The sequence below is a fragment of the Rhinoraja longicauda genome, chromosome 33, assembly GCF_053455715.1.
Source record: "Rhinoraja longicauda isolate Sanriku21f chromosome 33, sRhiLon1.1, whole genome shotgun sequence".
NCBI lineage: Eukaryota > Metazoa > Chordata > Chondrichthyes > Rajiformes > Arhynchobatidae > Rhinoraja > Rhinoraja longicauda.
Window position 1 is genome coordinate 12,555,529 of NC_135985.1, and position 26,808 is coordinate 12,582,336.

At 41.0% G+C, this 26,808-nt stretch overlaps 2 protein-coding genes across 4 annotated transcripts in view; one reads left to right on the plus strand and one right to left on the minus strand.

Annotated features, from left to right (window-relative positions):
• Positions 1 to 749: 749 nt before the first annotated feature.
• On the minus strand, positions 750 to 4,183 carry LOC144608952 (uncharacterized). The gene has a single exon (XM_078427217.1). The coding sequence runs from the start codon at positions 4,039 to 4,041 to the stop codon at positions 3,124 to 3,126; it is 918 nt and encodes a 305-aa protein (XP_078283343.1). The 5' UTR covers positions 4,042 to 4,183; the 3' UTR covers positions 750 to 3,123.
• A 530-nt stretch (positions 4,184 to 4,713) lies between these two features.
• ccpg1 (cell cycle progression 1) overlaps positions 4,714 to 26,808 on the plus strand; it is a 35,111-nt gene continuing 13,016 nt past the window's right edge. For 2 of the 3 annotated variants that reach the window (XM_078427466.1, XM_078427467.1), the window contains exons 1-6: positions 4,778 to 4,842; positions 9,646 to 9,721; positions 14,212 to 14,311; positions 15,712 to 15,794; positions 19,734 to 19,944; positions 21,872 to 22,123. In XM_078427466.1, the coding sequence (XP_078283592.1) occupies positions 4,793 to 4,842; positions 9,646 to 9,721; positions 14,212 to 14,311; positions 15,712 to 15,794; positions 19,734 to 19,944; positions 21,872 to 22,123 (772 nt within the window). In that variant the 5' untranslated portion in view covers positions 4,778 to 4,792. Of the gene's footprint in view, positions 4,847 to 9,645; positions 9,722 to 14,211; positions 14,312 to 15,711; positions 15,795 to 19,733; positions 19,945 to 21,871; positions 22,124 to 26,808 lie in introns of all 3 variants that reach the window. The other variant, XM_078427468.1, reaches the window with a different exon arrangement.

The window sequence follows — 26,808 nt, forward strand, 5'->3', positions numbered from 1 at the left end:
AAATAGGAGTAGGCCATTCGGCCCTTTGAGCCTGCACCGCCATTCAATATGATCATGGCTGATCATTCAGCTCAGTAGCCTGTACCTGCCTTCTCGCCATACCCCCTGATCCCTTTAGCAAAAAGGGCCACATCTAACTCCCTCTTAAATATAGCCAATGAACTGGCCTCAACTACCTTCTGTGGCAGAGAATTCCACAGACTCACCACTCTCTGTGTGAAGAAATGTTTTCTCATCTCGGTCCTAAAAGACTTCCCCCTTATCCTTAAGCTGTGACCCCTGGTTCTGGACTCCCCCAACATCGGGAACAATTTTCCCGCATCTAGCCTCTCCAACCCCTTAAGAATTTTATATGTTTCTATAAGATCCCCCCTCAGTCTTCTAAATTCCAGCGAGTACAAGCCCAGTCTATCTAGTCTTTCCTCATATGTAAGTCCCGCCATCCCAGGGATCAATCTGGTGAACCTTCTCTGTACTCCCTCTAAGGCAAGAACGTCTTTCCTCAGGTTAGGAGACCAAAACTGCACACAATACTCCAGGTGCGGTCTCACCAAGGCCCTGTACAACTGCAGCAGAACCTCCCTGCTCCTAAACTCAAATCCTCTTGCTATGAATGCCAACATACCATTCGCTTTCTTCACTGCCTGCTGCACCTGCATGCTTGCTTTCAATGACTGGTGCACCATGACACCCAGGTCACGTTGCATCTCCCCTTCTCCCAATCGGTCACCATTCAGGTAATACTCTGCTTTCCTGTTCTTGCCGCCAAAGTGGATAACCTCACATTTATCCACATTATATTGCATCTGCCATGCATTTGCCCACTCGCCTAATTTATCCAAGTCACTCTGCAGCCTCCTAGCATCCTCCTCGCAGCTAACACTGTCACCCAGCTTCGTGTCATCCGCAAACTTAGAGATGTTGCATTCAATTCCCTCGTCCAAATCATTAATATACACTGTAAATAACTGGGGTCCCAGCACTGAGCCTTGCGGTACCCCACTAGTCACTGCCTGCCATTCCGAAAAGGACCCGTTTATTCCTACTCTTTGTTGCTAAGTTATGCACAGGTCCTATCCCCACTGCCTCTTTAAAGTGGCATTCAGTGTGTAGTACTGATAAATCAACTCGGGAAGGTGAGGCAGTCAGTAATCTACAATACGGTTCCTTGCCCATGTTTAATCTGATGGCATGAGACTTCATTGACTCAAGCATTTTTGAGTATTCGCAGACGGCTCTATGTCTTTGTCTGATGTATGCTACTTCATTGCCACCATTTGATCTCTCCTGATATTGGCATAGATCTGATTCAGATTTGGAAAGTCCAGAAAGATTTCAGTCTGAGAATGTGTTTTTCAACCTGTTGCTTACCGGATGTTAACCAGATGTCCTGGTTAAATCCATTAACCCTTTTTGGTTTTATTCAAATTATCACTGTTTGTCTGTAATGATTCATAAATATAAGTAAAGCTATGTTCATTCTGATCATCATCAGTGATGAATAACCTCGTGATACATGTGTCTCTAAAGGTTAGGGTGCTTTTCAGGAGCACCTGTCTGTTCATAAGAATTGCACTTTCAGTACCTCCTGTTGGACAATGTAAATAGGAGCTAATCTTTCTGTTGCAGTAGGATATATTGTTTTAGTTAATCTCCTTTTAAACTGAGACAACTAAGACAACAAAAAACACTTATTGTTCCAAAAAATTATTGGAGCCCTTATAATAACATGAAAGAGTCGGTGCTTAAACCAGAAAATGCTGTAAATACTTGGCAGGTTAGATTGCTTCTGTGGGAAAAGAAACAAGAGCTATGTTTCATGTCAGACACACTTCATCAAAACTGGTAAGGAGACAAAAGAAGTTTAAGTGGGGAGGGTGGAGCAGGGAGACAAATCTGATAGCATAAAACTGGAGTAACTATGGGGATAAACTGTAAACACGGTTATTTGGTCAATGAGTGTAATTAGAGAGTGAGCTCATAGGCAAAAGAATACGAGAGTTATAAAGAGTCAGTGCTTGGACTCGGTGATGAAGCTCCTTTTGTTGACAAGGCAAAGTTCTTTATTTCTCGGCAGGTTGAGTTGCATTGCATTCACGCAATAGGCACTAATCTGAAGCCCGAGGCTGCCATGTTCCTTAAACCAAACTGGACACTTTCACTTGTTTTTACCTCAAAAAAGGTTCAGCACACAACTGCAGAGGCCCTTCTTCAGGATTAAAAGTTTCAAATCTTTGGAGAATGCCTGGCCAAATTTGCCGCTGTCTAAATCATTTAAATTCACTCTGGCAATTTATGTCTAACTTTGAAATCACTGGAGTCCAGGCCAAGAGAGTTGGGAATTGGTTTAAAGTTATAAAGTTTTTTTTGCAATTTTGCAGTGTGAATGATAGATGGAATTAGAAATCAAACACTAAACAAATGGCTGGAAAAGGCAGAAGAGCAATAAATGACAATCAGCTCTGCTTCTCCTTTCAGGTGAAAGAGACCAGGTTGTAGCCATGTCTTCCTGACGACTATGTCTGCAAGAAATATGTCCAACACGTGGAACGGTATTTCGACTCATTGATGTAGAAGGGCCAAAAAACCCCAGGAAGTATTGGTTGGGACTGGGACAAGAGGAGAGTGATAAAGGCTTTACCATTAAAGGTTGACCCTGATCTGGAACTCTACCGGAAAAGCTAGGAACATTTATCGTATTTAAATATCATTGGACATGTGCCAGAAGAACCTGACCTCAAGGCAAGAGACTGAAGGATGTACTGAAGGATTAGACTGATGAAAAAGACGCGCTGAATAAATAGCCCCTCGGGTCTTCAAATTTCCACGGTTCGATTCCTTTATCTGCAAATGTAAAATGCTAAACGAATGCAAAAGGAAAAAAAGTCACGGTAAAGATCTGAAAAAAACCTATATTATAGACGGGCAAATTACTACAGAAAATTATTTAAAAATATACAAACGATCAACTGTTTTTGTTTTATACACACACACACCAAGAGTTTCAAATTCCATCTGGTTATATACCATTCTCTCCCAAAATCTGCTATTGATTAAAAAAAGAACATTTGTCTTCAATGCCTTACTATAGTAACTAATACAGAACTGTAAGGGGGCTGAAAATCAAATCGGGAGTAAATCGTGAATTCTCTTCTTATCCGACTTGGTGTTCAGGGAGCCGTCACGATACATCCCACCGACGTGGAGCGCCTCCGAGAACGACTGCGATATCGGTTTGTAGACAGAGGGTGCAATGTCACAAGTCGGTTCATTGGATCCATAATCGGCAGAGGTTGTTCTGAACAGCGAATTCTGGGGTTTCACGAATGGAACCGGGGATCGTGGCAACGTTGGGATCTTTTCCATGCAGGAAAAGATAGGGTTTCCAGGATTCGCACAGGGAAACCACAGCTTCTTCTTATCCTTTGTCGCTGGGGGGCGGACGGGAATATGATCGGCGCCTCTCGTTTCCCTTTTGTCCTCAACTTGTGGAGCATACGATTGCGTGAGATCACCACTTGTGTCTTTGCATTCAAGGCCTGGTTTCAGGTCGTAACACATTGAATCCACGGGGACCTTTAAAGTAGTGGAAGGATTGAAATCATCACGCAACGGATCTTCCAAAGGACCCCCTGGAGTAAAACAGTAGGCGTCACAGATGGTGTCCTTAATGTAAGCTGCTGGAGCGATGGGTGTGCTGAGGTCAGCGCAGACTGAGTTTCTCAATCCATCCATCCCAGTATTTGGCGCACACGGATTATCCCACGCGGAGTTTTCCAAGTCCGCCCTTGGAGCAACGCACACTTCAAATTCATTAATTGGGTTGGGCAGCGGGGTTTGATCTTCACAAACTGCAGCTACAGACTCAGGCTTTGAAGCAAGGGATTTGTGGAGACAGTCGAACTCGCTGCCCTTAAGCAGGACCTTACGAGTCGGAGTTGAATTGAGATCGCTCAGCGGCTCATTAGACTTGAAGTCGTCACATTCTGGTTCTTTGAACTGGACCCTTCGAGCAGGCGATGGAACGTGACAGTCAGCCATGGTGACACGGTGCGATCCTCCTCGCTCCCCGAGGGCTTTCTCCGGCACCCTGTCGCCAACAGGCGCACCAGCGGGTTCCTCGCCGAGTCGGGGCTCCTCACTCCGGCGCCCTTTGGCCCCACTTGTTCCGTTCTAGGTTCCCCCTTTGCCCCGCTCTCGGCACCCCTCTCTGCACCCCTCTGCCCCGCTCGGCTCTCCTCTCCTTGTGCTCTCTGCACCCCTCTCTGCACCCCTCTCTGCACCCCTCTCTGCACCCCTCTCTGCCCCGCTCGGCTCTCCTTGTGCCACACTCTCTGCTCCCCTCTACCCCATGTTCTCTGCTCCCACTCTCTGCTCCCACTCTCTGCCCCTGCTCCCCTCTACCCCTGCTCTCGTCTCGCTCTCTGCCCCACTCTCTGCTCCCCTCTACCCCTGCTCTCTGCTCCCCTCTGCTCCCCTCTACCCCTGCTCCCCTCTACCCCTGCTCTCGTCTCGCTCTCTGCCCCACTCTCTGCCCGCCTGCTTTGTTGTGGCAGCGCTGCCTTGGTAACCGCGCCCTGATTGGGTTGTGTGAAGGTGACGTGTTCCGAGGCGGGCGCGGCGCGCGCTGCATTCTGGGCGCTGTAGTCCCGAGACGCGGTGGCCCGGCGCCGACTTCGAGAGGCGGGACTGCAAGTCCCACAATGCGGCGCGGCTTGGTGGGGCTTGTATTGACGCTTCGGGCGGTGGCGTCACTGCTCGTCAGTCAAAACATCACAAGGGCCGGGTGTGGATGGTGGTTTTAACCCGTCCACAGCGTGAGGCACCTCCGGCTGAGGGGAGGCAGGTAAGGCCGCCTCCGGGCCCCGCGTGCAAACGCGTCGCTGTCCATCGGGCGGACAGTCCAGCGATGTCCCGAGGCCGATCGCCGGCGCTGCCACTGGATGTGAAGCAGAGCACCAGGGCAGGGCAGGGCAGGGCCGGGCCTGTCTGGTCTTCCTGCCCAGCCAGCCTTCGCTCTTGTCCTTTTCAGCCCCGGGCCGGGTGCAGTGTGTTTCCCCATCAGCCTGTCGCCAGCGGCCACATTTGTCAAGCGGGGTTATTTGAGGCGGAGAACGAGCTCCTGCCGCACTCGCCGGCGATCGCGCTGTGGGTTGCGCAGGTCCTGATAACGCAATTATTGATGTATTGGCAAAACATAGGAAACCAAACATATTGATCGTGTATGTTGTTATCAAGTGTTGCTCTGAGCGCAATCCTTTGCGATAAGGCCAAAAACTATGTGGCAATAATAGGCATTTATCTTATAGTATATCTTTGTTTCACATGTAAAGTATTGTACATACAACGATTTCCTCATTTCATTATTTTTTAAAGCCAGCGTTATTGTAAGCTGTTGCAGTATTTATTTCTGCAATCCACAGCTCACCAACGAAACTTCTTCATTAACCATTTTCCACCTGTAGTTTATCAATGTTTATATTTTCCACAATGGCACAATTGAAATTGATAAATGGAGTTAAAGATTAACTATGTGAAAATACTCCATGGACTGGTGGCGGCGAGATATTATCTCACTATTTTGATTTTTTTGCCCAGACTGAGAATTTGGCTGGCATTTTCATTTTCGTGGTCTTTAGTCCCGCCAACAACAAATCCATATTTGGTTTTCTTTCACAACATTAGAGGATTTATTTCAATGGTTAGAACAATTTACCTAACTTCACCGTGTTGCTCAAATTTCTTGCATTGGTGCTGCAACGTAGGTATAAATTAATAATGTTGATTACCTGAGTATATATATTCAGGGCTAAGACGCATATTTGGAGATTTAAGGGTGTTTGGGTCATCAGGCAAGGACTTGGATGAGTTAGAATATCATTTTGAAGGATGGCAGAGAAGGCTTTCAAAAACCTGTGGCCTATTGTTTTGATTTGTAATATTGTTGTAACAGTAAACAGTGTTCTTGATTTACTTTGCTCATACCTTCCTTCCTTTATCATTTTAGAATCTTAATCCCTATCCTTTTGTCTTGTTTGGGATTTATAGAGATTGTAATTTACTGTGCTTTGAGACATTGCAAACATTAAATCCAGAACTATTCCTTTCATTGAAACTTTATAAGGCAGAGCAAAAGTTTTAAGAGCCTTTTTAACCTATTGAAACTATTCTAAGGTAGAAGATTGACAGGAAAGGTTAAGTGGGTAATGGCCAAATGCGAGCAAACAATACTAGCTTGGATGGGGCAGCTTGGTGAGATCGACCTGTTTTTGTGTTCTGACTCTGTGACAACTGTCTCAACATACAATTAAAATATCTTCAATAATGTACATGGCAATTTCACTGTAATCAGAAGAACATTATTACAGCAAAACATCACAGCAATGTGTAAAATAAGTATTCTATTGAAAGCCATAAATTGTACACATTATGAGCATTTAATGTTGCACATTAATCATGTAAATTGATTTAAAAACATTTTTCATATAGTTATACTGAAACATGTTTTGCTACCAGTGGTTCAAAGTAGATGAAATGCAAAGAAAATAGAGATGGCTTTTTGAAAATAAAACCTCTTATTTTTAAACCTTTGGTTTGAATCTGTGAGTGGGAAGATCATTTTGGGAGAAGCATAGCAGTTGCATGTACATGTAATTTGCAAATTTTTCATTGAACAGACACAGCATCTTTGATATCCATATATACAGTGCCCTCCTTAAAGTTTGGAACAAAGACCCATCATTTATTTATTTGCCTCTATACTCCACAATTTGAGATTGTAATAGAAAAAAAATCACATGTGGTTAAAGTGCACATTGTCAGATTTTAATAAAGCCCATTTTTATACATTTTGGTTTCACCATGTAGAAATTACAGCTGTGTTTACACATAGTCCTCCCATTTCAGGGCACCATAATGTTTGGGACACAGCAATGTCATGCAAATGAAAGTAGTCATGTTTAGTATTTTGTTGCGTATCCTTTGCATGCAATGACTGCTTGAAGTCTATGATTCATGGACCTCACCAGTTGCTGGGTGTCCTCTCGGGTGATGCTCTGCCAGGCTTGTGTTGCAGCCTTCTTTAGCTAGAAGGGCTAGAAGTCCCCTTCAGTTTTCTCTTCAGCATATAAAAGGCATGCTCAATTGGGTTCAGATCGGGTGATTGACTTGGCCACTCAAGAATTGACCATTGAAAAACTCTTTTGTTGCTTTAGCAGTATGTTTGGGATCATTGTCTTGCTGTAGAATGAACTACCGTCCAATGTTTTGAGGCATTTGTTTGAACTTGAGCAGATAGGATGTCTCTATACACTTCAGAATTCATTATGCTACCACCATCAGCAGTTGTATCATCAATGAAGATAAGTGAGCCAGTACCTTCAGCAGCCATACATGCCCAGGCCATAACACCCCACCACCGTGTTTCACAGATGAGGTGGTATGCTTTGGATCTTGGGCTGTTCCTCCTCTCCTCCATACCTTGTTCTTGCCATCACTCTGATATAAGTTAATCTTCGTCTCATCTGTCCACAAGATCTTTTTCCAGAACTGTGGTTGCTCTTTTAAGTACTTCTTGGCAAACTATAACCTGGCCATCCTATTTTTGCGGCTAACCAGTGGTTCGCATCTTGCAGTGTAGCCTCTGTATTTCTGTCCATGAAGTCTTCTGTGGACCGTGGTCATTGACAAATCCACTCCTGAAGAGTGTTTCTGATCTGTCGGACAGGTGTTTGGGGATTTTTTCTTTATTACAGAAATAATTCTGTCATCAGCTGTGGAGGTCTTCCTTGGCCTACCAGTCCCTTTGCGATTAGTAAGCTCACCAATGCTCTCTTTCTTCTTAATGATGTTCTAAACAGTTGATTTTGGTAAGCCGAAGGCTTGGCTGATGTCTCTAAGTTTTATTCTTGTTTCTCAGTCTCATAATGGCTTCTTTGACTTTCATTGGCACAACATTTACATGACATTGCTGTGCCCAAACATTATGGTGCCCTGAAATGGGGGGACTATGTATAAACACAACTGTGATTTCTATACGGTGAAACCAAAATGTGTAAAAATGGGCTTTATTAAAATCTGACAATGTGCACGTTAACCACATGTGATTTTTTTTAAATTACTAGTCTCAAATTGTGGAGTACAGAGGCAAATAAATAAATGATGGATCTTTGTCCCAAACATTATGGAGGGCACTGCATCTGCTATTTTTCTTTGTAAAAACAGATTTATTTATTTTTGCTTCATCTCATTATTTTGGCTATACACCTACTTAAAATCCAGGATATGAAACAATGGGATTATTACATTTTTAAAAAACAGGAAAATAACCTGGAAGTTTGGAGACCTTCAGTTTCACTACTGAAAGCTGTATTTACAGAAACACCCATAAAATGAAAACTCAATCAGCAGGCTTACTTGCATTTCTCCTGTTTTAGAAGTGGCATTGTAAGCTTTCTATATGGTTTACATTTTTAATAGATAAGGACATTGAAATAAAAATAATCAGGACGTATTTTATCTGATCAATGATATTTGGACCAGAACAGTAAAAAAAAAAAAGAATTGGGAATGGAATACATTAAATTAAAAACAAAACAATTGATTGTCTTAAAGCTTCAAATTCGGAATTGGTAATGGTAATTGTTGGACTGTAGTTTTTAGCTTGTGATTGGCCTAGATTAATTGTTTACCAGCAAGAAAGATTGTGATGAAAGCTCCACTTTTATTTTAAGCTGACTTTGTGTGTGCAGCTGTTTGTGAATAGAGAGTCCTTGCATTCTTGATAAGAGGCAGCTTGGAAAGATGGGTCACATGGTTGCTAGAACACAAGCAGCCTGCTTTTGCGGTATCATCTATTATTAATCCAAAGATTTCTTTACTAAAATTTAAATTATTCAAATGTACAAACTAAACAGTTTTAACCAGGATTATTTTAACTTTATTTTCCACAAATTTAAGAATTGGTTGGCGTTGACAGAATCCTTTTTTTTTTATAAAGCCCCAGAATTATTGACCACTAATGACATCATTAGCAAATGACCAAATAAAATAATTCTCGCATTCCCCTATATTAGGCGGAATGATTGCTGTGTGGAAGTCGGTTGACAACAAATTAAATTGCAATCTTAGAATTATAAAGTACAGCAAAGACTGATCCTTGCAACCCACCTGATGCATGCCCACTGTGATGCCCATCTACACTAATCCACATGCCCCCATATCGCCCTCTTCCTTTCCTGTCCAAGTATCTATGCATATGCCTTTTAAATGTTGCAGTAGTATCTGCCTCCACTTCCTTCCCTTTGCAGCTTCTTATGAAAAACACTCCTCCAATATCTTTTACATTTCTTTCCTCTCACCTTAATCCTGTGCCTTCTCGCTCGAGATACGCCAGCCCAGGGAAAAATACTTATCTATGCCCCTCATATATCTAGCCTATCCAATCTCCCCTTGTAACTACTGTCTTTCATTCAAGGGAATGTTTTTGACAATCTCTATTACTAACATTGTCTTTCTGTGGTGTGACAACCAGAACTGTGCACACTGCCCAACCAATGTTTATACAGCTGCAACATGACATCTCAAGTTTAATATTCAATGCCCAATTGATTTTTTAATTAATTTGAATATATCTTTGTTTTGCAGTTACCTGGGCTTGAAGATGTCAGAGAATTCCAGCGATAGTGAATCCTCTTGTGGTTGGACCATAATTAACCATGAAGTAAACTATTTTTCTCCAGTTTTAGCTCTTTAACTGTATAACTAATACTTCAGTGTGTGTCAATTCGCACCTTTAAAGAACTGAACATTTTTTTAAATAAAAGGAAGAAAACCATTAAAATCTTATTGCACAAAAAGGAATTTCCTTTGTGTACCAATAATGGTCTCCTCATCTCGGTCTTTACTAAATAGATGTGCTATTTTAGTGCATGCAGGTAGAAATGGAAAATATTTTCACACTGGCTTTCCAAGATGGCCATTTTCTTCTTCATAGAGTTGGTGTTGATATTGAAGTCAGGGTTAACTGACTAAACTTAATTACTGTTGAGACAGATAATGGGTCACTTTCTTGAACCTCTGCAGTCAATGCAAATAAGGTACCCCATCGTGGTGTGAGTTTGTGTCTTCAAAGATTCTGATGGGTAATAATGGGGAATTGACAGTATATGATACTGATACTGGGTAGGGTTAGGGTGAGGAAGGATAGGACAGGTGCTTTGAATCATATATTTGTTATTCTTGTCTGGATAATAGATATACATCTTGCTGTCATGATAGGCAGATGGTGGGGGTTATAAACAGTACACATGTTGCATGAGGTGCCATTGAAGCGACTAGGAAATTATTGAACCTCTTAGATTTGCAATTACAGGTTAGTCAAGAATATTTTGCACTCCTGACTTGTATCTGGTGAATGATTGAAAGATTAAGGAATATGATGCACTCACTGCAGGACATCCAGTCTTATGGTTTTTTTTTTACCAACTCTCTGTAATCTCAGTCTCTCTTACCTCACCCTGGGAATTCAGATATTTTCTACATTAGAGCGAAATGCTTCCTCTATGTCCTAATACCTGAAACTGGGGTGCATTCTTTTTTCAGTTGGACTAATGAAACCCTTACCCAGTGTCAGTACCTCATCATAATGCCTCCAATAGTCATCATGCTAAAAATACTTCTGCACCTCACCTGGTTACTTATTTATCTATTGGTCTATTTACTTCAGTTTAGTTTAACTACCGACATTGGAAATGGCAGCAAATTACCAACTGAAATTAGTAATTTCTTGGAGATATTCTGGATTCACATAAAGGAAACTTGACAAGTATTGTATGGCCAATTCTGAACTGAGGAGACAAATATGTAAGTTGGTAAGTTAGTGTCATTGCCAATGTCTGATTGAAAATGAATACATAATTAAACCAAATGGAGGTAAAAAGATCAACAGAAATAGATAAACAGATTGAGATTTACAGGTTATGCTGACAGAACCTCTCCCTTTGGCCCAAATCATCTATATTCACTAGGATATCTATTTAATCTGTCGTTTCATGGCCCACACCCCCAGTTCATCTAGATCCCATTGGAATCTTAGATAACCACCCTCGCTCTCCACAACACCCCTAATTTTCACAAGCTTGACATCTGCCTACAATGTTGTCGTCCAAATCATTAATATGGATGAAATCAACTGTGGATCCAGTACTGATCCCTGAGGTACATCATTGGTCACTGATCATTAATCTGAATAGCAACACACTGTTTCCACCCCCCTCCCCCGCTGGACAGGCAGAGACACGGAAAGACACACAACCTCCTGATTCCTTCCACTAAGCCAAGTTTGTTAATGTCAACCATAAACGTGGTTGGTGACCTCTATTGGTGACCTCTATTTGTGATTTAGCATTCAGGCAATTCTCTGAAAATCATAGAATTGCAAATGCTGAAAAGCTTCTTTCCTTTTTGCATCCAGCATCTGTATTTCTCTGGGTTTTTTCCTTTCCCGATAACCATGAGAATGGCTGCTGTGGATGTGGCTTCATTCCAACAGGACTCTGTGCTGTTCACAATCAATACTTGTAAAGATTCCTATGTAGAATTGTGAAGTGTCTTTGAAAAATTTCCAACTTAATTTTTGGGCAAGTATCTTTAACATTATTTCATCTGGGAATATGGGATGAGGCATTTGTAAAGCAGTTGGGCAGAAGTTTGATCAGTTCAGCATATCAAGACTTCTGATGAATGGTTGCAGACTTGAAACATTGACTGTTTCTCCTTCCATAGCTGCTGTCTGACTTCTGGGTTTTTTCTCCTCACTATTTTAGTTTTTTGTTTCAGATTTTCAAAGTTTTTGGATTTTTTTTCATATCAAAATGTACGCCAGTTTATCTTATTATAATACAGAAGATCTTTTGGCTCATCAAATTCATGGAAGCTCTCAGCAGACCAGCCCCGTCAATCTCATTTCCCCCCTCTTTTTTCTTTTCTGTACCCCTTCAACTTATTTTGCATGCCCAATGACTCTTCTTTAAATCTGTTAGCACTTGCCTACAATAATGGGAAACTTACTGTAGCTAATCAACGCAAGGGTGCATTTATCAGGGTAACTCCTTGGCCACAAACTCCACACAGATAGCATCCAAGGTCAGGATTGAGCCAAGTCCCTGGAGTTGAGATAGCAAGTGTTAACCACTGCACTACTCTGCCATCTGTTTCAAACCAATCTCTCCAGCTACAGATTACACAGAATGTTGGTAAGAATCTTATGTGTATGCACCACGATATTAAAAAAAGCTTAAACCATCAAAGATAGACACAGCTGCGGATCAGATGTATTGATTACAATATGCAGAAGTGGAAGTATTCTGAATACAACAGATTATGGTGTCCTAAAAAACTTTTACAAATATAGAAAAATACAATTAATTTAGAGGAATTGAGTCACTCTCGTAAAATCAAATGTACCAACCTAGGGTCCTGGTACATTTTAAATTCTACAGCTAAATTTACAGCTGTTCAGGCCAGTCTGCCATGCCCAACATTTACGTTCTCTGTTCTTTGGCAAGCAGTTAAGAGTGTTAATGAGCTAAGTGGGATATTATCAGATGTGAATCAGGATGTGAATCAGGAGGCTGCTTATGCAACACAAAACAGTACAACACAGGAACAGGCCTTTCGGCCCACGATATCTATGCCGAACATGATGCCAAATTAAACTAATCCCTTCTGCCTGCACATGATCAATTTCCCTCCATTCCTTGCATACTCATGGCTATCTAACAGTATCTTAAACACCACTATCGTATCTGCTTCCACCAGCACCCCTAGCTGCTCATTCCAGATACCTATCACACTGTGTTATTAACAAAGATGCCCTGCCCATCTCTTGTACTTTAAAACTATATCCTCAAGGTGTGTTTGTTTGTGTGCGTGTGAAGGATAGGCATTGTAGTCTTGACTCCAATGTCTTGAGCCCTTCCCCACTCTACCAATGCCTCATTATTTTATAGATTATTCTAGGATAGAACAATTTCTTTGCACAAAGGTTCTGGTGTAAAAAAAATTAAATTACTTTTGGTATTCCTTGATCGTTCAATAATTTGGTATTCTTGCCCCAATCAATCATTCCGGCCACTCAGTTTATTCAATGGGTTATGTAAAATGTTAAAGTTCTGTGGTGTCTTCCAGTGAATGGAAACTAAGTTTCTTTATGTAGACTAAAGCATGAGTACATTTTTGACCAATCAGTACTATAAACCTTCCAACATACGTTGAAGGTGCTGTAATGTTCACAGCAATTAGATTGTTCATGCTGTGTTTATGCTATGGTTAAATATGACCATGGCCAATGCTTTTAATATTGTGTGTAAATCACAATTCCTCTTCATTTCACATGACGCCCAGTTTTAAGTTGTTTGTAAGAAGTTGAATACTTTGTTATGAATTCAAGTATATTTTCTCAAACAGTATTGATGGTGGGAAATGGCTATCATTTATTATGTTGATATGCAGAAGAAATACAGGAGAAATGGGAAACACTGAGCTCTTTCACGTGATCTTTGGCTCTCCAATGACCATGTTTCAGTTTGATTCTAGTATCTCAATCTTATTTGGAAAATTATGGGAAATACTGTTTATTATTTTGTTTTTATTCTGATGTATCTTTACAAATATTTTAGTAAGGAGTTTTCTTAAAGCATCTGTCACACAGAATGGGGGAGTGGGATCAATCATCCAGCAGGACTGGACCGACTGAACTTCATGTTTGTGCAATTCAAATCAAAACTAAGATGATGTTTTAAATTATCTAATTATGATGAGAGAATGTTAAGAAGACTGCTGTTACTGTTTTGATGTGGTGCTTAAGACTAAATGCACTAAATTATTTTGTGCTGTTCACGTACTATATTAAAATAGTCTGGAACTTTACTGCTGTATCATAACGTATGTTCACCTTGTCGCTTAAAGAGTACAAAGTCAGATAATTGTGTGTGACACTACGCAGTTCTTTGATAATCTGGGTATTCCTGTAATTATCGTGTAGTTAAAGATGCTCTCTTGGTAGCAGAAAATCTGAAAGCTGTGTAGGTAGAGACATTATGAGCATTACATTCAAGCATAGAATATGCATACCATCAAATTAAGAGTAAACGTAACTTTTTGAACTTGCTTGTAGTGATACTTGATAACTGATGATCTCCCTTTGGTTAGGGTTCTGATGTGGAGGTACTCAATTCAGACAAGGGAGAGGCGGAATGCACTTTGCAGCCTTTAACAAATCAACAAGTTGACCAATCATGTGAAATACAAGGTAAGCATAATAGCCAATGGAGATTATTTTCATTTTCTGCTAAAAATGTGTATATATGCAGGTATATAAAGCTTTATGAATGCCTAGTTTATAACTCCCACCTCCTTTCTTGAACGTGGTGCAGTGACTGGGGTTCAATCCTTACCTTGGGTGTTGGCTGAGTGGAGTTTGTACTTCCTTTAGGCGCTTCAATTTCCTCTCACACCCAAAAATTGTGCAGCTTGATTGACTGCTGTAAATTGTACCCGAGTGTAGGTGAGTGATAAAAGCTGAAGGGCAGTGAATCAGAAATGAAATGGATTAAAATATGATTAGTGTAAAAATGGATGCCAGGTGATTGGCGTGGACTCTGACTCAATGACTTGCTTACCTTGACTTCTCCTGCATGGATACAGTTTGGGAACACTGGACAGCCATTGTCATCCTGCCCGGGTGACTATAATTCATACATGGGTCTTACAGATTACCAGTTTCACAGGCAACCAACTAGGTTAGAATTCTGTTGTCTTGCTAACCAGGAGAAGTTAATGATCAGGAGATGGGTCCCCACCTAATTTGTCCCCTTTGTTTTCCTCTGCAACCATACCATCTGACATCAAAGTTCAGACAGATTCTGAGTATTTGTTGGTTCAGTGGCTGAGATGTTAAGTTGATGAACATTTTATTCCACTGAGCCTTGTTGCATCAGGCAAAGTTAAATTCTGGAGAAAAAAATCATAACTAAAAGATCTTTCAATGATCTGAAGTTTCCATTGCAAATGCATGATTTTCCAGTGTAGATTACATGTTTTTCTGCCATAATGGAATCTTTAACTTGCTTGCTTTCCTGAAAGAATATTTCCCAATTTATGGAATAAGTAGTCTTTTTAGTTCTATTAAATGGTTAACTTCTATGCTGCTTGGATTAACTGGTTTCTCTTTAATCAGATAGAAGGTGGTCATAGAAGCTCCATTATTTCCCTTTCCTGTCATTCGGCTCTATGAATGGACCGAGAATTGGCTTGATTTATCAAGCACAAGATTTGCCATCTGTAGTCTGTGGAGGATCACTGACAGCAGCTTTGGGAATTTTGTACTCAACCTCAAGCTTGAAAATCCTTCAATTTTAAGGGGCAATGTTGATGGTTTTGGTGTCATTGTAATATTGAAATCAGGACCAGTAAATCGGAGTAATTTATTATGGATTTTCTTTAAATGGAAAAGCTATGTTATATTTATTGGCTCTTGCTATGTAGCTCTGTAATAGTGTTTTCCTGAAAACAGGCTAGATTGCTAACCCTAGAGAAGAAATAAACATTGTAGGAATCGCAAAACTCCTGTTTCAATAACTTAATGACCTCTTGTTCTTCATAAAATTTTCAAACTTTGAAACATTTTATTCTCTGTAATTTGCTTTGCAGCAGAAGGCAGTGAGCACACAGAGCCCAAAGTGGAAGATCTCAGTGCTTCAATTGCATCTGAGGAAAAGGAATTGGTATCCAAGGTGAGCTCACAGTCAAATTGCCTTTAATGAACTTGCATTTGCAGTATTCAATTGGATAGTTGGTTGGTAATAACTGGTTGCTCTTTAAATAATAAAGTTGGAATTATTAACATTTGTAAAGTGTTGCCAGAAATTTGATTCTAAAAGAAATAAATAACTGTAGATTGGCTAATTAATTATAGACAATAGGTGCACGAGTAGGCCATTCGGCCCTTTGAGCCAGCACCGCCATTCACCGTGATTATACTGGACTGTATTTTGTTTAAATGCATTATTGCCACCTGCTGGAAGTTTTGGTACAGCTTTAAGTTTCATTCCATAATAGATAGGAAGTTATCATAAACAAGGAAGTGCAGCTCAAAAAGGAATAACCTCAGGGTGTACGCAGTGTAATTCACTTGTGTTTAATCTGCTGCTATCCTTCCTCACAGAGTTTGTTAGACGCAATGTCTTTTCACATTTGAATACAGTAAAGCATCAAACGACAGCTCGTCTCTACTGGTCTTTATTGGATCAATTGTTTAGCTTGTTGGATAGCTGGATAGGGACATTCGGCGAGTCCATTATAGTGATCATGGCTGATCATCCACAATCAGTACCCCGTTCCTGCCTTCTCCCCATTTCCCTTGATTCTGCTATCATTAAGAGCTCTATCTAACTCTCTCTTGAAAACATCCAGGGAATTGGCCTCCGCTGCCTCCTGAAGCAGAGAGTTCCACAGCTTCACAACTCTGAGTGAAAAGTGTTTTTCCTCATCTCCTTTCTAAATGGCCTACCCCTTATTCTTAAACTGTGGCCCCTGGTTCGGGACTCCCCCAACATCGGGAACATGTTCCCTGCATCTAGCGTGTCCAACCCCTTAATAATCTTATGTTTCAATAAAATCCCCACTTATCCTTCTAAATTCCAGAGTATACATGCCCAGTCGCTCCAGTCTTTCAACATACGACAGTCCCGCCATTCCTGGAATTAACCTCGTGAACTTACTCTGCACTCCTTCAAGAGTAAGAATGTCCTTCCTCAAATTTGGAGACAAACTGCACACGATACTTCAGGTGTGGACTCACTAGGGCCCTGTACAACTGCAGAAGGACCTCTTTGCTCCTATACTCAACTCCTCTTGTTATGAAGGCCAACATTCCATTGGCTTTCTTCACTGCCTGCTGTACCTGCATGCTTACTTTCAGTGACTGATGAACTAGGACACCCAGATTTAATTGTATTTCCCCTTTTCCTAACTTGACACCATTCAGATAATAATCTGCCTTCCTGTTCTTACCACCAAAGTGGATAACCTCATATTTATCTACATTAAACTGCATCTGCCCACTCACACAACCTGTCCAAGTCACCCAGCATCCTCATAGCATCCTCCTCACACTTCACACTGCCACCCAGCTTTGTCATCTGCAAATTTGCTAATGTTACTTTTAATCCCTTCATCCAAGTCATTAATGTATATTGTAAATAGCTGCGGTCCCAGCACTGAGCCTTGCGGTACCCCACTACTCACTGCCTGCCATCCTGAAAGGGACCCATTTATCCCTGCTCTTCGTTTCCTGTCTGCCAACCAATTTTCTATCCATGTCAGTACACTACCCCCAATACCATGCGCTCTAATTTTGCCGACTAATCTCCTTGTCGAAGGTTTTCTGAAAGTCGAATTACACCACATCCACCAGCTTTCCCCTGGCCATTTCCCTAGTTACATCCTCAAAAAATTCCAGAAGATTAGTCAAGCATGATTTCCCCTTCGTAAATTCGAGCTGACTTGGAACGATCCTGTTATTGCTATCCAGATGTTCTGCATTTTCTTCTTTTATAATTGACTCCAGCATCTTCCCCACCACTGATGTCAGGCTAACTGGTCTATTATGTATCCACCGCTTTTCTAATTTACACAAACCTTAAAATTTTCCTTGTAATTTATGATTTCATCAGAAGTTATTGTGTATATTTGTCACAGCCTTTCTCTTTTGGAGCTATTTTCTTTGAAAATCAACAGAAGCCAATGAGCATATGAGAAGACTGAAACAAAAGATTTTGGGGCATTTTCAGTGGTCTAGAAATTCTAATGGGTAACACAATGTTTTCTAATTATTAAAAAGTTAATGTCTAAACAGGTGAATGCTTAGTGTTTTTCATTGAATATCCTTGGTGTACAATATTGTTTTGTGCAGATGAGACCCAATCAATATCATGGACCAACATGACAAATGATTAGTACAGGTGTCAGAGGTTATGGGGAGAAGGCAGGGAGGGAGGGAGAGATAGAACAGCCATGATTGAATGACAGAGTTGACTCGATGGGCCAAATGGCCTAATTCTACTACTGTTGCTTATGAACACTAAACTGAATTTGAGTTGAAGGTGAGGCCTGCTTTGGCATAATTAAAAATGAGGTGACTTCACCTGGCTGTTGCCAGGGTGACAGAATTATTCATTTTATCCATTTGTTTCATATTTCTTGGTTGAATGGTGTGTTCTTGTCACCTGGTATGCAGAGAAAGCCATTTATGCAGTATGGATCTGAAGGCTAATGTTTTTTATTTATTTCAGAGGCAAGAAAATGTGTTTAATTGATGAACCTGTATTGCCAGCTTGATGCTGCCAAATAATAATTGAAAATGTGAAAACCTCAGTTGTATTTCATGTTTTTTTAAATCTTTCTTATTCAAGAGTTAAAGATTTATTTGGCATAATCAATAGAGTTAGGTTTGGGTTCACATCTTCTACTGGGACTGAAAACTATTTTCAGCTTGGTGTGTGTTTTTGAGCACAGGATACTATTGAAAACCACTTATTATCTTGAACTGTACGTAATTACAGCCATCTATTTCCAATGCAGTTTTGGAATTCCAGCCACCCTTGGGAATCACTTACCGCTTCAGAAGTCAAAGCATTCTAAATGGGATTGGGTTTTGAAAGATTGTTGTTACTGAAAGGCAATAGGGTTAACTTCCGGAGGCTTCTCTGTTTATCAAAGCTTATCTGCAGCTGTTCCAGTTTCAGAGAGCAAAGTGGTAAAAGGTGTTTGTGTAGCTCTTCTGCATTCTTGCAGCTCTTCTGTAAAAACGTATGGCTGACAAGATGGGGAATTTCTGTGTAACCGTATCATTTCCAAGGGTAAGAAACTAGCTGCTGTCTTCAGTAAAGAACAAGGGAAGAATATAGCAGTATTTATGAAAGTTATCTGTACAGTAACAATCAAGCACATGGATAATACAAACTGCAATTTTCTTGTTGAGAAAAAAGCTACATTTATTATTGGCCTCCTTGGCTAATATGTTCACAGCAGTTTAATGTTTTACATGGTGGTATGTACCAACTCGGTTTGATATTTAGTTTTAGCCCAGATATGATATTTCAATATAAAAGTATCCTTTTTTAGTTTGTCTTTTTGATTTAGTTTGTTTTTGTGTGTTTGTCTGAGTCTATGTCCTGTGAAGCTACTGCATGCACAATTTTAAGCATACACTTAAACTTGAACTTGGCTGTCTCCTCTCAGGCTACATGCAGAGCCTGTCCTGACATATGGTCTGTCCATTTCCCTCCCTCCACAGATGCTGCTCAACCTGCTGAGTTCCTCCAGCAGATTGTTTGTTGCTCCTTATAAATATCTACCAAGTTTTGAGCAATCTCACCTGTAGGGCAAAGTATTTAGTAGGGAGAGAAGGTCAATAAATATGCCAACACCGCATATAAAACTTGAATTTTGAGGGTAGACAATAAAACCTTGTTGAATGCCAAAATCTTTATAATGTATTTCAAATTTAAGTGATATAATTTCTGAGAAACACTCCTAATTGTGAAATGTGCACTTGCAGTGTCGGTTGCATTTTATGGATTTGATTTGCAAAAGTAAATTGCCATGCAAACTTAATTTTTTCTTTGTTAAAAACTAACAGGGCACTCTTGTTTATATATTGTTTTAACCAGGCACCAAAAGAAGAATTGGCTGATGACAGTACTTTTGTTGGTGCAACCAGTGATGATTCAGATATTGTTACCCTTGAGTCACCTCCTGTGGAAGATCTGCAGACTATTCAAGAAGCAACTGAAGATGCAGAAACAGAACACATAAATGATGATGAATTGAACCTAGGCTCGTCCTCCAGCAGCCAGTATACTTTCGCCCCTCCCGAAACTGGTAAGAACAGGTTATTTAAAGTCAAGCTTGAGTGCAAGGTAATGATTATTCTCGTCAATAAGTTAAATCTGCATTGAAGATATTTGAGTAGGTGTAGATTTCACAATTTAACATCAACTCATAACTTAATTTATTGAATACTCTACCCTTTTATTGAGATTAAAAGACAATTTCTTTATTATTCTAATAACAGATACCTGCCTTTGACATTCAAACTAATGGTAATTATGTACACATTGAACACATTTTATTTATATTGCAACTACTTTGGATCTTTGAATTGACAACTTTGTAAGATGATTGATCAAAACTGAAGCTAAGAATAATGAATGCTTGAAAACCGATTTATAAGCAGTCAAAAAAAAATCGTGTTTGTAAGTTCACTGTTATAGAGGTGAATGTGACAACTATGCCAAGCTTCACCCACAGAGCTGACCTGAATACAGATTTATGTATTTTCTCCACAAAATGCTGGAGTAACTCAGCAGGTCAGGAGAGAAGGAATGGGTGACGTTTCGGGTCGAGACCCTTTTTCTGTCTGAAGAAGGGTCTCGACTCGAAATGTCACCCATTCCTTCTCTCCTGAGATGCTGCCTGACCTGCTGAGTTACTCCAGCATTTTGTGAATAAATATGTATTTTCTCCCTTTGTTCTGGGTCACAGAGAACAACAAAACAATTGCTTCTATTGGTCCTATTTGTTTAGTTTGATGTTATGCTAAAACCACCGGTTTTCTACCAATATATTTCTTCAGGTTAAGTTCTTGGCAATAAATACAAATGTCTGGGTTTTGCAGATTCAAATACACTTGCATATATTTCCTTATGTTCCTTTCCTGTTTTATTCCCATCATTTCTAACTTCTGGGAGCTTATGAACATTTATTTCTAAAACAAAAAGCAACGTGACCTCTGAGTGCCACAGTGCACTCCAAAAATAGGGGAGTGGTTTTGAAAAGTTGTTAGTATTATGTCAGGATGCTTTGCGTAGCTGCTTGAATGGCTCCTATGCTGAGTTCTTGACACCTTGGTTGGTGCCAAAGCTTAGGGCAGTTCATGTTGGTATTTCTTATAGTTTTATATTTGCAGATATTTTTACACCAGAGGGAGTCTTTTGGTCCACTAAGTCTATTAAGGCTTTAAGCACAATCATATTAATCCCACTCGCCCACTTAGATCCCTGTAACTTATTCTATCTAACCAGCTACCTATAATAGGGCTATTTCACAGTCGCCAATTAATGTAAGATCCAAACACTGGAATTTGGGCGAAAACTGGAGTATTGGTGTGGGGAACCCTGTAGTCACAGGGAGAACATACAAACTCCACACAAACAGCGCCAGAGGTCAAAATCAGACCCTGGTCACAGAAGCTGTGAGACAGATGCACTACCTGTCGCATCTCTATGGTATCCTGTTAAGGAAGTTTAGTTAGAAAGTTCACAGGAAATAAAAGATACACTTGCAGTCTGAAGAAGGATCCTGACCCAAAACATTTTCTGTCCATTTTCCTCCACAGATGCTGCCCTACCCACTGAGTTCCTCCAGCACTGTTTTTTACTCAGCATCTTGGCTACCCCAGCTTCCGGGATACGAGTGGTCCCTGGAAACCTCCCAGCTCCTTAAAATAAGTGTCCTTTGATGCCTTTTATTCAAATGGATTGAGAACCACTATTCCAAAAGACCATGTAATTGCTCTTTGAGTCCTTTCTAAATAAAGCTTGATTTTCTCCTGTCTAGAGAAACGTGATGACCATTTTCCATGCTGTATCTCCAGAGCCCACGACAGTGAGCATAAGAAGATCTGGAACTGCTATGTTTGTGTACAGGTGGAAATAGGGAACCATTTATTCAACAACATTTGAGGGACTGCCTTTACAATGACTTTACAATGAGTTTGCGTAATCTTTACAATGTTTTTCTATTTTAGTATCTGCAGTAGAAGGAAGCATGAATGAATCTAGTAGCGATGAAACCAGTGGTAATTCCAGCCCAACTCTACGGAGACGACGCATTCGAAAAAGAACCCTATCATCTTCTGAAGCAGAGGAAAAACCAGGGGAGGATGTGGTGGATGGAGAACAGCAGCAGCAGCAGCAGCATCGATTCAATACCACTCTGAATAAATGCATTTTACTTGCACTGGTTATTGCTTTCAGCATGGGATTTGGGCACTTCTATGGTAAGTTCAGCTTGTAACCTTGTCTCCTTCCTCCATATAGTAGGTACCTCAAGGTGCTTCTCAGAAGAGAAAATGGGAAGAGAAAGAAATGGTTAAGATTAAAATTTAAACGAGAGAGGCGGGAGGATGGGTACCAGAGTATTAGATTAGAAATTGGGAGAGTATGGGAAGGTAGAGGTTAGGACCAATAAGTCTTGAAAGGAAGGATAGGCAGGGAGAAGCAGGGGTTGGAAAGAATATGGTGATGCTGAAAAGGTGAAATGTGTTTATTTCAATACAGGGAATATTGCAGAGAAAGTAGACTAACTTAAGAGCCTGGATTGGTGCTTCAGACAATGATGTTGTAGCCATTGCAAAAAAGTGGTTGCAAGAGGGACATGACTGGCAGCTTAATGTTCTGGTATTTCGACGTTTCAGGAGTGATCGAGAGGGAGGCAAAGAGGTGGAGGATTTGCAGGAAAACTGTCACGGCAGCACTCGGAGGAGCTGGAGAGTTTGTCCGCTGATCTGTATGGGTAGAGCTTATAAATAAGGAAGGTGCAAGCACACTAATGCAATTGTACTGTAAGCCCCCCAATAGCAAGCGGGAGATGGGAACAGATATGCAAACATATTATTGAAAGATGCAAAAGCAGCAGGGCCTTGGATGGGGCAGAATATGTGAGGTGTATCCAAGTGTTTCTAGAAACAGTATGTGGATAGTCCAACCCGAGAAGGGAAACATATTGGACCTTGAGTTGGGAAATGAGCCTGGCCAGGTGACTGGTGTTTTAGTGGAAGAGCCTTTTGGGTATACTGATCACAACTCCATTAGTTTTAAGATTGTTTTGAATCTGGAGAAGGCTGAACCTTGCAGGAGTTAAATTACCTAAATTGGAGTACGGTAAACTACAATTTTATTAGGCAGGAGCTCTGGTGAGTACACTGGGGGCAACTGCTATTGGGCATGTCTATATCTGACGTGGGAGTCATTTAAAGACCTGTTGGTCGAAATTCAGAACCAGCACGTTCCAGTAAGGAGGATAAATTTGGTCAATAAGAAAAAGGAAGTGCTTGCAAGGTGTAAGGGGATGAAATCAGACAGGGCTTTTGAGAAATAAAAAGAAAGGAAAGAACTCAAGCAGGCATTTATAAGGACCCAAAAGGGGCCTGAAATGCCTTTGGCGAGTTGGATTGAAGAAAATTCCAATGCTTTTTATACCTATATTACAAACAAGATGGTACCCAGGTAGAAGGTAGGACTGCTCTAGGATCAAGAAGGGAATTTATGCGAGGTGTCGATGGAGGTAGGTGAGGTACTAACCAGGTACTTTGCATCTCTTTTTACCAAGGAGAAGGACTTGGGGGGCAGTGAGATAAGTGCAGAGAATAGGTTAATTGGCCTACGTAAATTGCCCCTAGTGTGTAGGGAGTGGATGCGAAAGTGAGATAATATAGAACGAGTGTTAATGGGGGATAGATGATCGCCGTAGACCAGTTGGGCCAAAAGGCCTGTTTCCATGCTGTATTTTTTGCAATCAATCTTTCAATCAATATTAATATGCAAGGGCATCTTAAGGTTAAGGTTGAGGTGATGTGGGTGTTCTTAAACTATTAAAGTGGTTAATTACCTAGGACCTGATGTGATATATCCTAGGTTATTGAGAGAGGCCAGAGAGGAAATTGCAGAAGCCTTGACGAAGATCTTTGCGTCTTCTCTAGCCAGAAGTGACATACTGGAGGACTGGAGAGTAACTAATGTTGTTCCTTTATTTAAGAAGGGAACCAGGGAAAATCCAGGGAATTATATGTCCGTGAGCTTCATGTCAGTAGTGGGAAAGCTTTTGGAGAAGATTGTTTGGGATAGGATTTACACGGGATATAGATCAGCTACAGAAACGGGTGAGGAAATGGCATGGAATATAATCTGAGCAAGTGTGAGGAAAGATGTGGGGGCTTTGGAAAGGGTGCAGAGGCAGTTTACCTGGATTAGAGGGTATGCAGTACAGGGAGAGGTTGGGCGATCACGGGTGGCGCAACAGTAGAGTTGCTGCCTTACAGCAAATGTAGCGCCGGGGATCCGGGTTCGATCCCGACCACAGGTGCTGTCTGTGCTGAGTTTGTACGTTCTCCCCGTGACCTGCGTGGGTTTTCCCTGAGATCTTCGGTTTCCTCCCACACTCCAAAGACGTACAGGTTTGTAGGTTAATTGGCTTGGTTAAATGTAAAAAATGTCCTTCGTGGGTGCAGGATGGTGTTAATGTGCGGGGATTGCTGGTCGGCGCAGACCCGGTGGGCCGAAGGGCCTGATTCAGTGCAGTATCTCTAAACTAAACTAAAACCTGGATTGTTTTCTCTGGAATGCCGGAGGTTGTGGGGAGACCTTGTAGAAGAATATAAAATTGAAAGGCATAGCTCGTGGAGACAGAATCTTTTTCTCAAATAGGCATAGCTTTAAGGTATGAGGGGCTAAGTTTAACGGAGATGTGTGGGGCATTTAAAAAAAAAAATCACACAGAGGGTGGTGAGTGCCTGGAACGCACTGCCAACGTTGTTGGTTGGGGCTGATATGAAAGTAGAATTTCTGAGACTTTTGGATAAGAATATAGATATGCAGGGAATGGAGGGATATGGATTATGTACAGGTAAATAAGAGATGGTCTTGACGTCATGTTCGACACCGACATTGTGGGCCGAAGGGCCTGTTCTTGTGCTGTACTGTTCTATGTTCAACGTTTTGAAAAGGATTTTGAAAATAGAGAATAAAAGAAGAATGGAGAGAGGTTTAGTGTAAAACTCAGTTGAATACATTTACAAAGTGAATTGAGGGAGGGGGAAATAGAAAATTTGTTCTGTAGCCTTAGATAGTGCAATCTTGTTACATTAGTTTGCTATTCTTTTCTTAAGTTTACGGTATCACTGAGCTAATGCAGACTATTGTTTTTGATTCTGCTACATTCTTCTTGGTGACCTTTATAACCTCTGCTACCTGTCCACCTAGAAAGTATGAGAGTTATATTTAAAAATTACCTAAGATAGACACAAAAAGCTGGAGTAACTAATTTTCTTGTTAGTTCATTGAGAAGGCTGGAAATAAGACATCATTATGGTTTATGCAGAGGGCACTCATTGTTTAGGGGTAGGATTGGGATGACTTGTCAGAGAGAACTATACTGTACAGTAAACCCTCGTTTTGACAGACCTTTTTATAACGGATTTCAGTTATAGCGGTCGAACCTACCGACGGCTGCCAACGCCACCCTTAGCTCCCACAGCCTCCCCGGCCGCATGCCTACAGACCCGGCTGCCCTGGCCCCCAACCCCTCTCCAGCTGCTTCCAGGCCGTTGCTGCTACCGCCGACTTTTACCTGTATTCCAACTGCCCACAGGCCACGACCATTGATTCCACCGATCCCCGCCCCTCCCCTGGCTGCCAGCAGGCCAGGGCCGTCAACTCACTTGGATTCAGGCCCAGTTCTAGATTGGGATTCTGAAGAAAGGTCTCGAAACGAAAAGTCACTTATCCATGTTCTCCAAAGATGCTGCCTGACCTGCTGAGTTACTCCAGCACTTTGTGTTCTTTTGTGCATCAACCAACAACTTTTTGGTTCTACTACTTATACAATGATAATATCATACTTGGTTATAGCGGACATTTGGCAATAACGGACAGCATTCTGCCCCCCTCTGCATGGCCCATTATAGCAAGGGTTTACTGTATTTTGTTATGTCTCAGTTGTCGTTGGTTACTAAAATGCAGCCTTAATGGAAATACCTATCATGAGGAATTTAAAAATGTGTATGTGAAAGACTACAAACAGGTGCAGAGGACTTGTGTTATACTTTTTTCTTTGGTTCTTGAAGCCATCTGTTGGCATATGCTTGTTTTACAATCGAAAGATAATATAAAGAAAAAAGCCGATGAAAATGCATGCTTTCAGAACACATTACCACCTTTCAATCCTGAGATTAAACAGTAAATTGAACTGCCAACTGTCACGTGCTCATTCGTCCGAATTTGGGGAAATGAGCTTCCAAACCTTCCATGCGTGTGTTATTGGTGTAATGCATTTGGTTTAAAGGCCAGTCTGGTGTGAAGTGACGTACAGTTTTTTGTTCTGTATTGTGGCTTATAGTTAGTTTTTTATGTATTTTCAGGTGAATTTGAAGGTAAGATTGGCAGTGAGTACAACAACCAAAGCCATGAGAATTGTGTGGAAATATTTTATCAAATTTACATGCATTGCAATGGTAACTAGAGACTCGGAACCGGCCTTGACACTGCAAGCTTTATTGCTCTAAATGCTCTTAGGTTTTAAATGCAAAGATATTCTTAGCTTTGGTAGAAGAGTCTCGACCCGAAACGTCGCCCATTCCTTCTCTCCGGAGATGCTGCCTGACCCGCTGAGTTACTTCAGCATTTTGTGTCTACCTTCGACTTTAACCAGCAACTGCAGTTTTTTTCCCTTCACTAGTCTTAGCTTTGTATATTTTAAAGGAAAATTTGTCATTTGCTTCTAATGAAATGAACAATGGCACGGTTCCAGCTGTTTAAGTACATGTAGTACAGAAGTTGTAACTCATAGTCATACAACATGGAAACAAGACCAATGGCCCACCAGTTCTCCACACAGTCAGGGTGGAACCTAGGTGCTGGAACTGTGAAATACAGCTCTATTAGCTTCACCATTACCACTGCTGTTTTT

What these genes read in the sequence shown, in the direction of transcription:
- LOC144608952 (XM_078427217.1), bottom strand. Translation starts at nt 4,041, where the DNA reads ATGGCTGACTGTCACGTTCCATCGCCTGCTCGAAGGGTCCAGTTCAAA.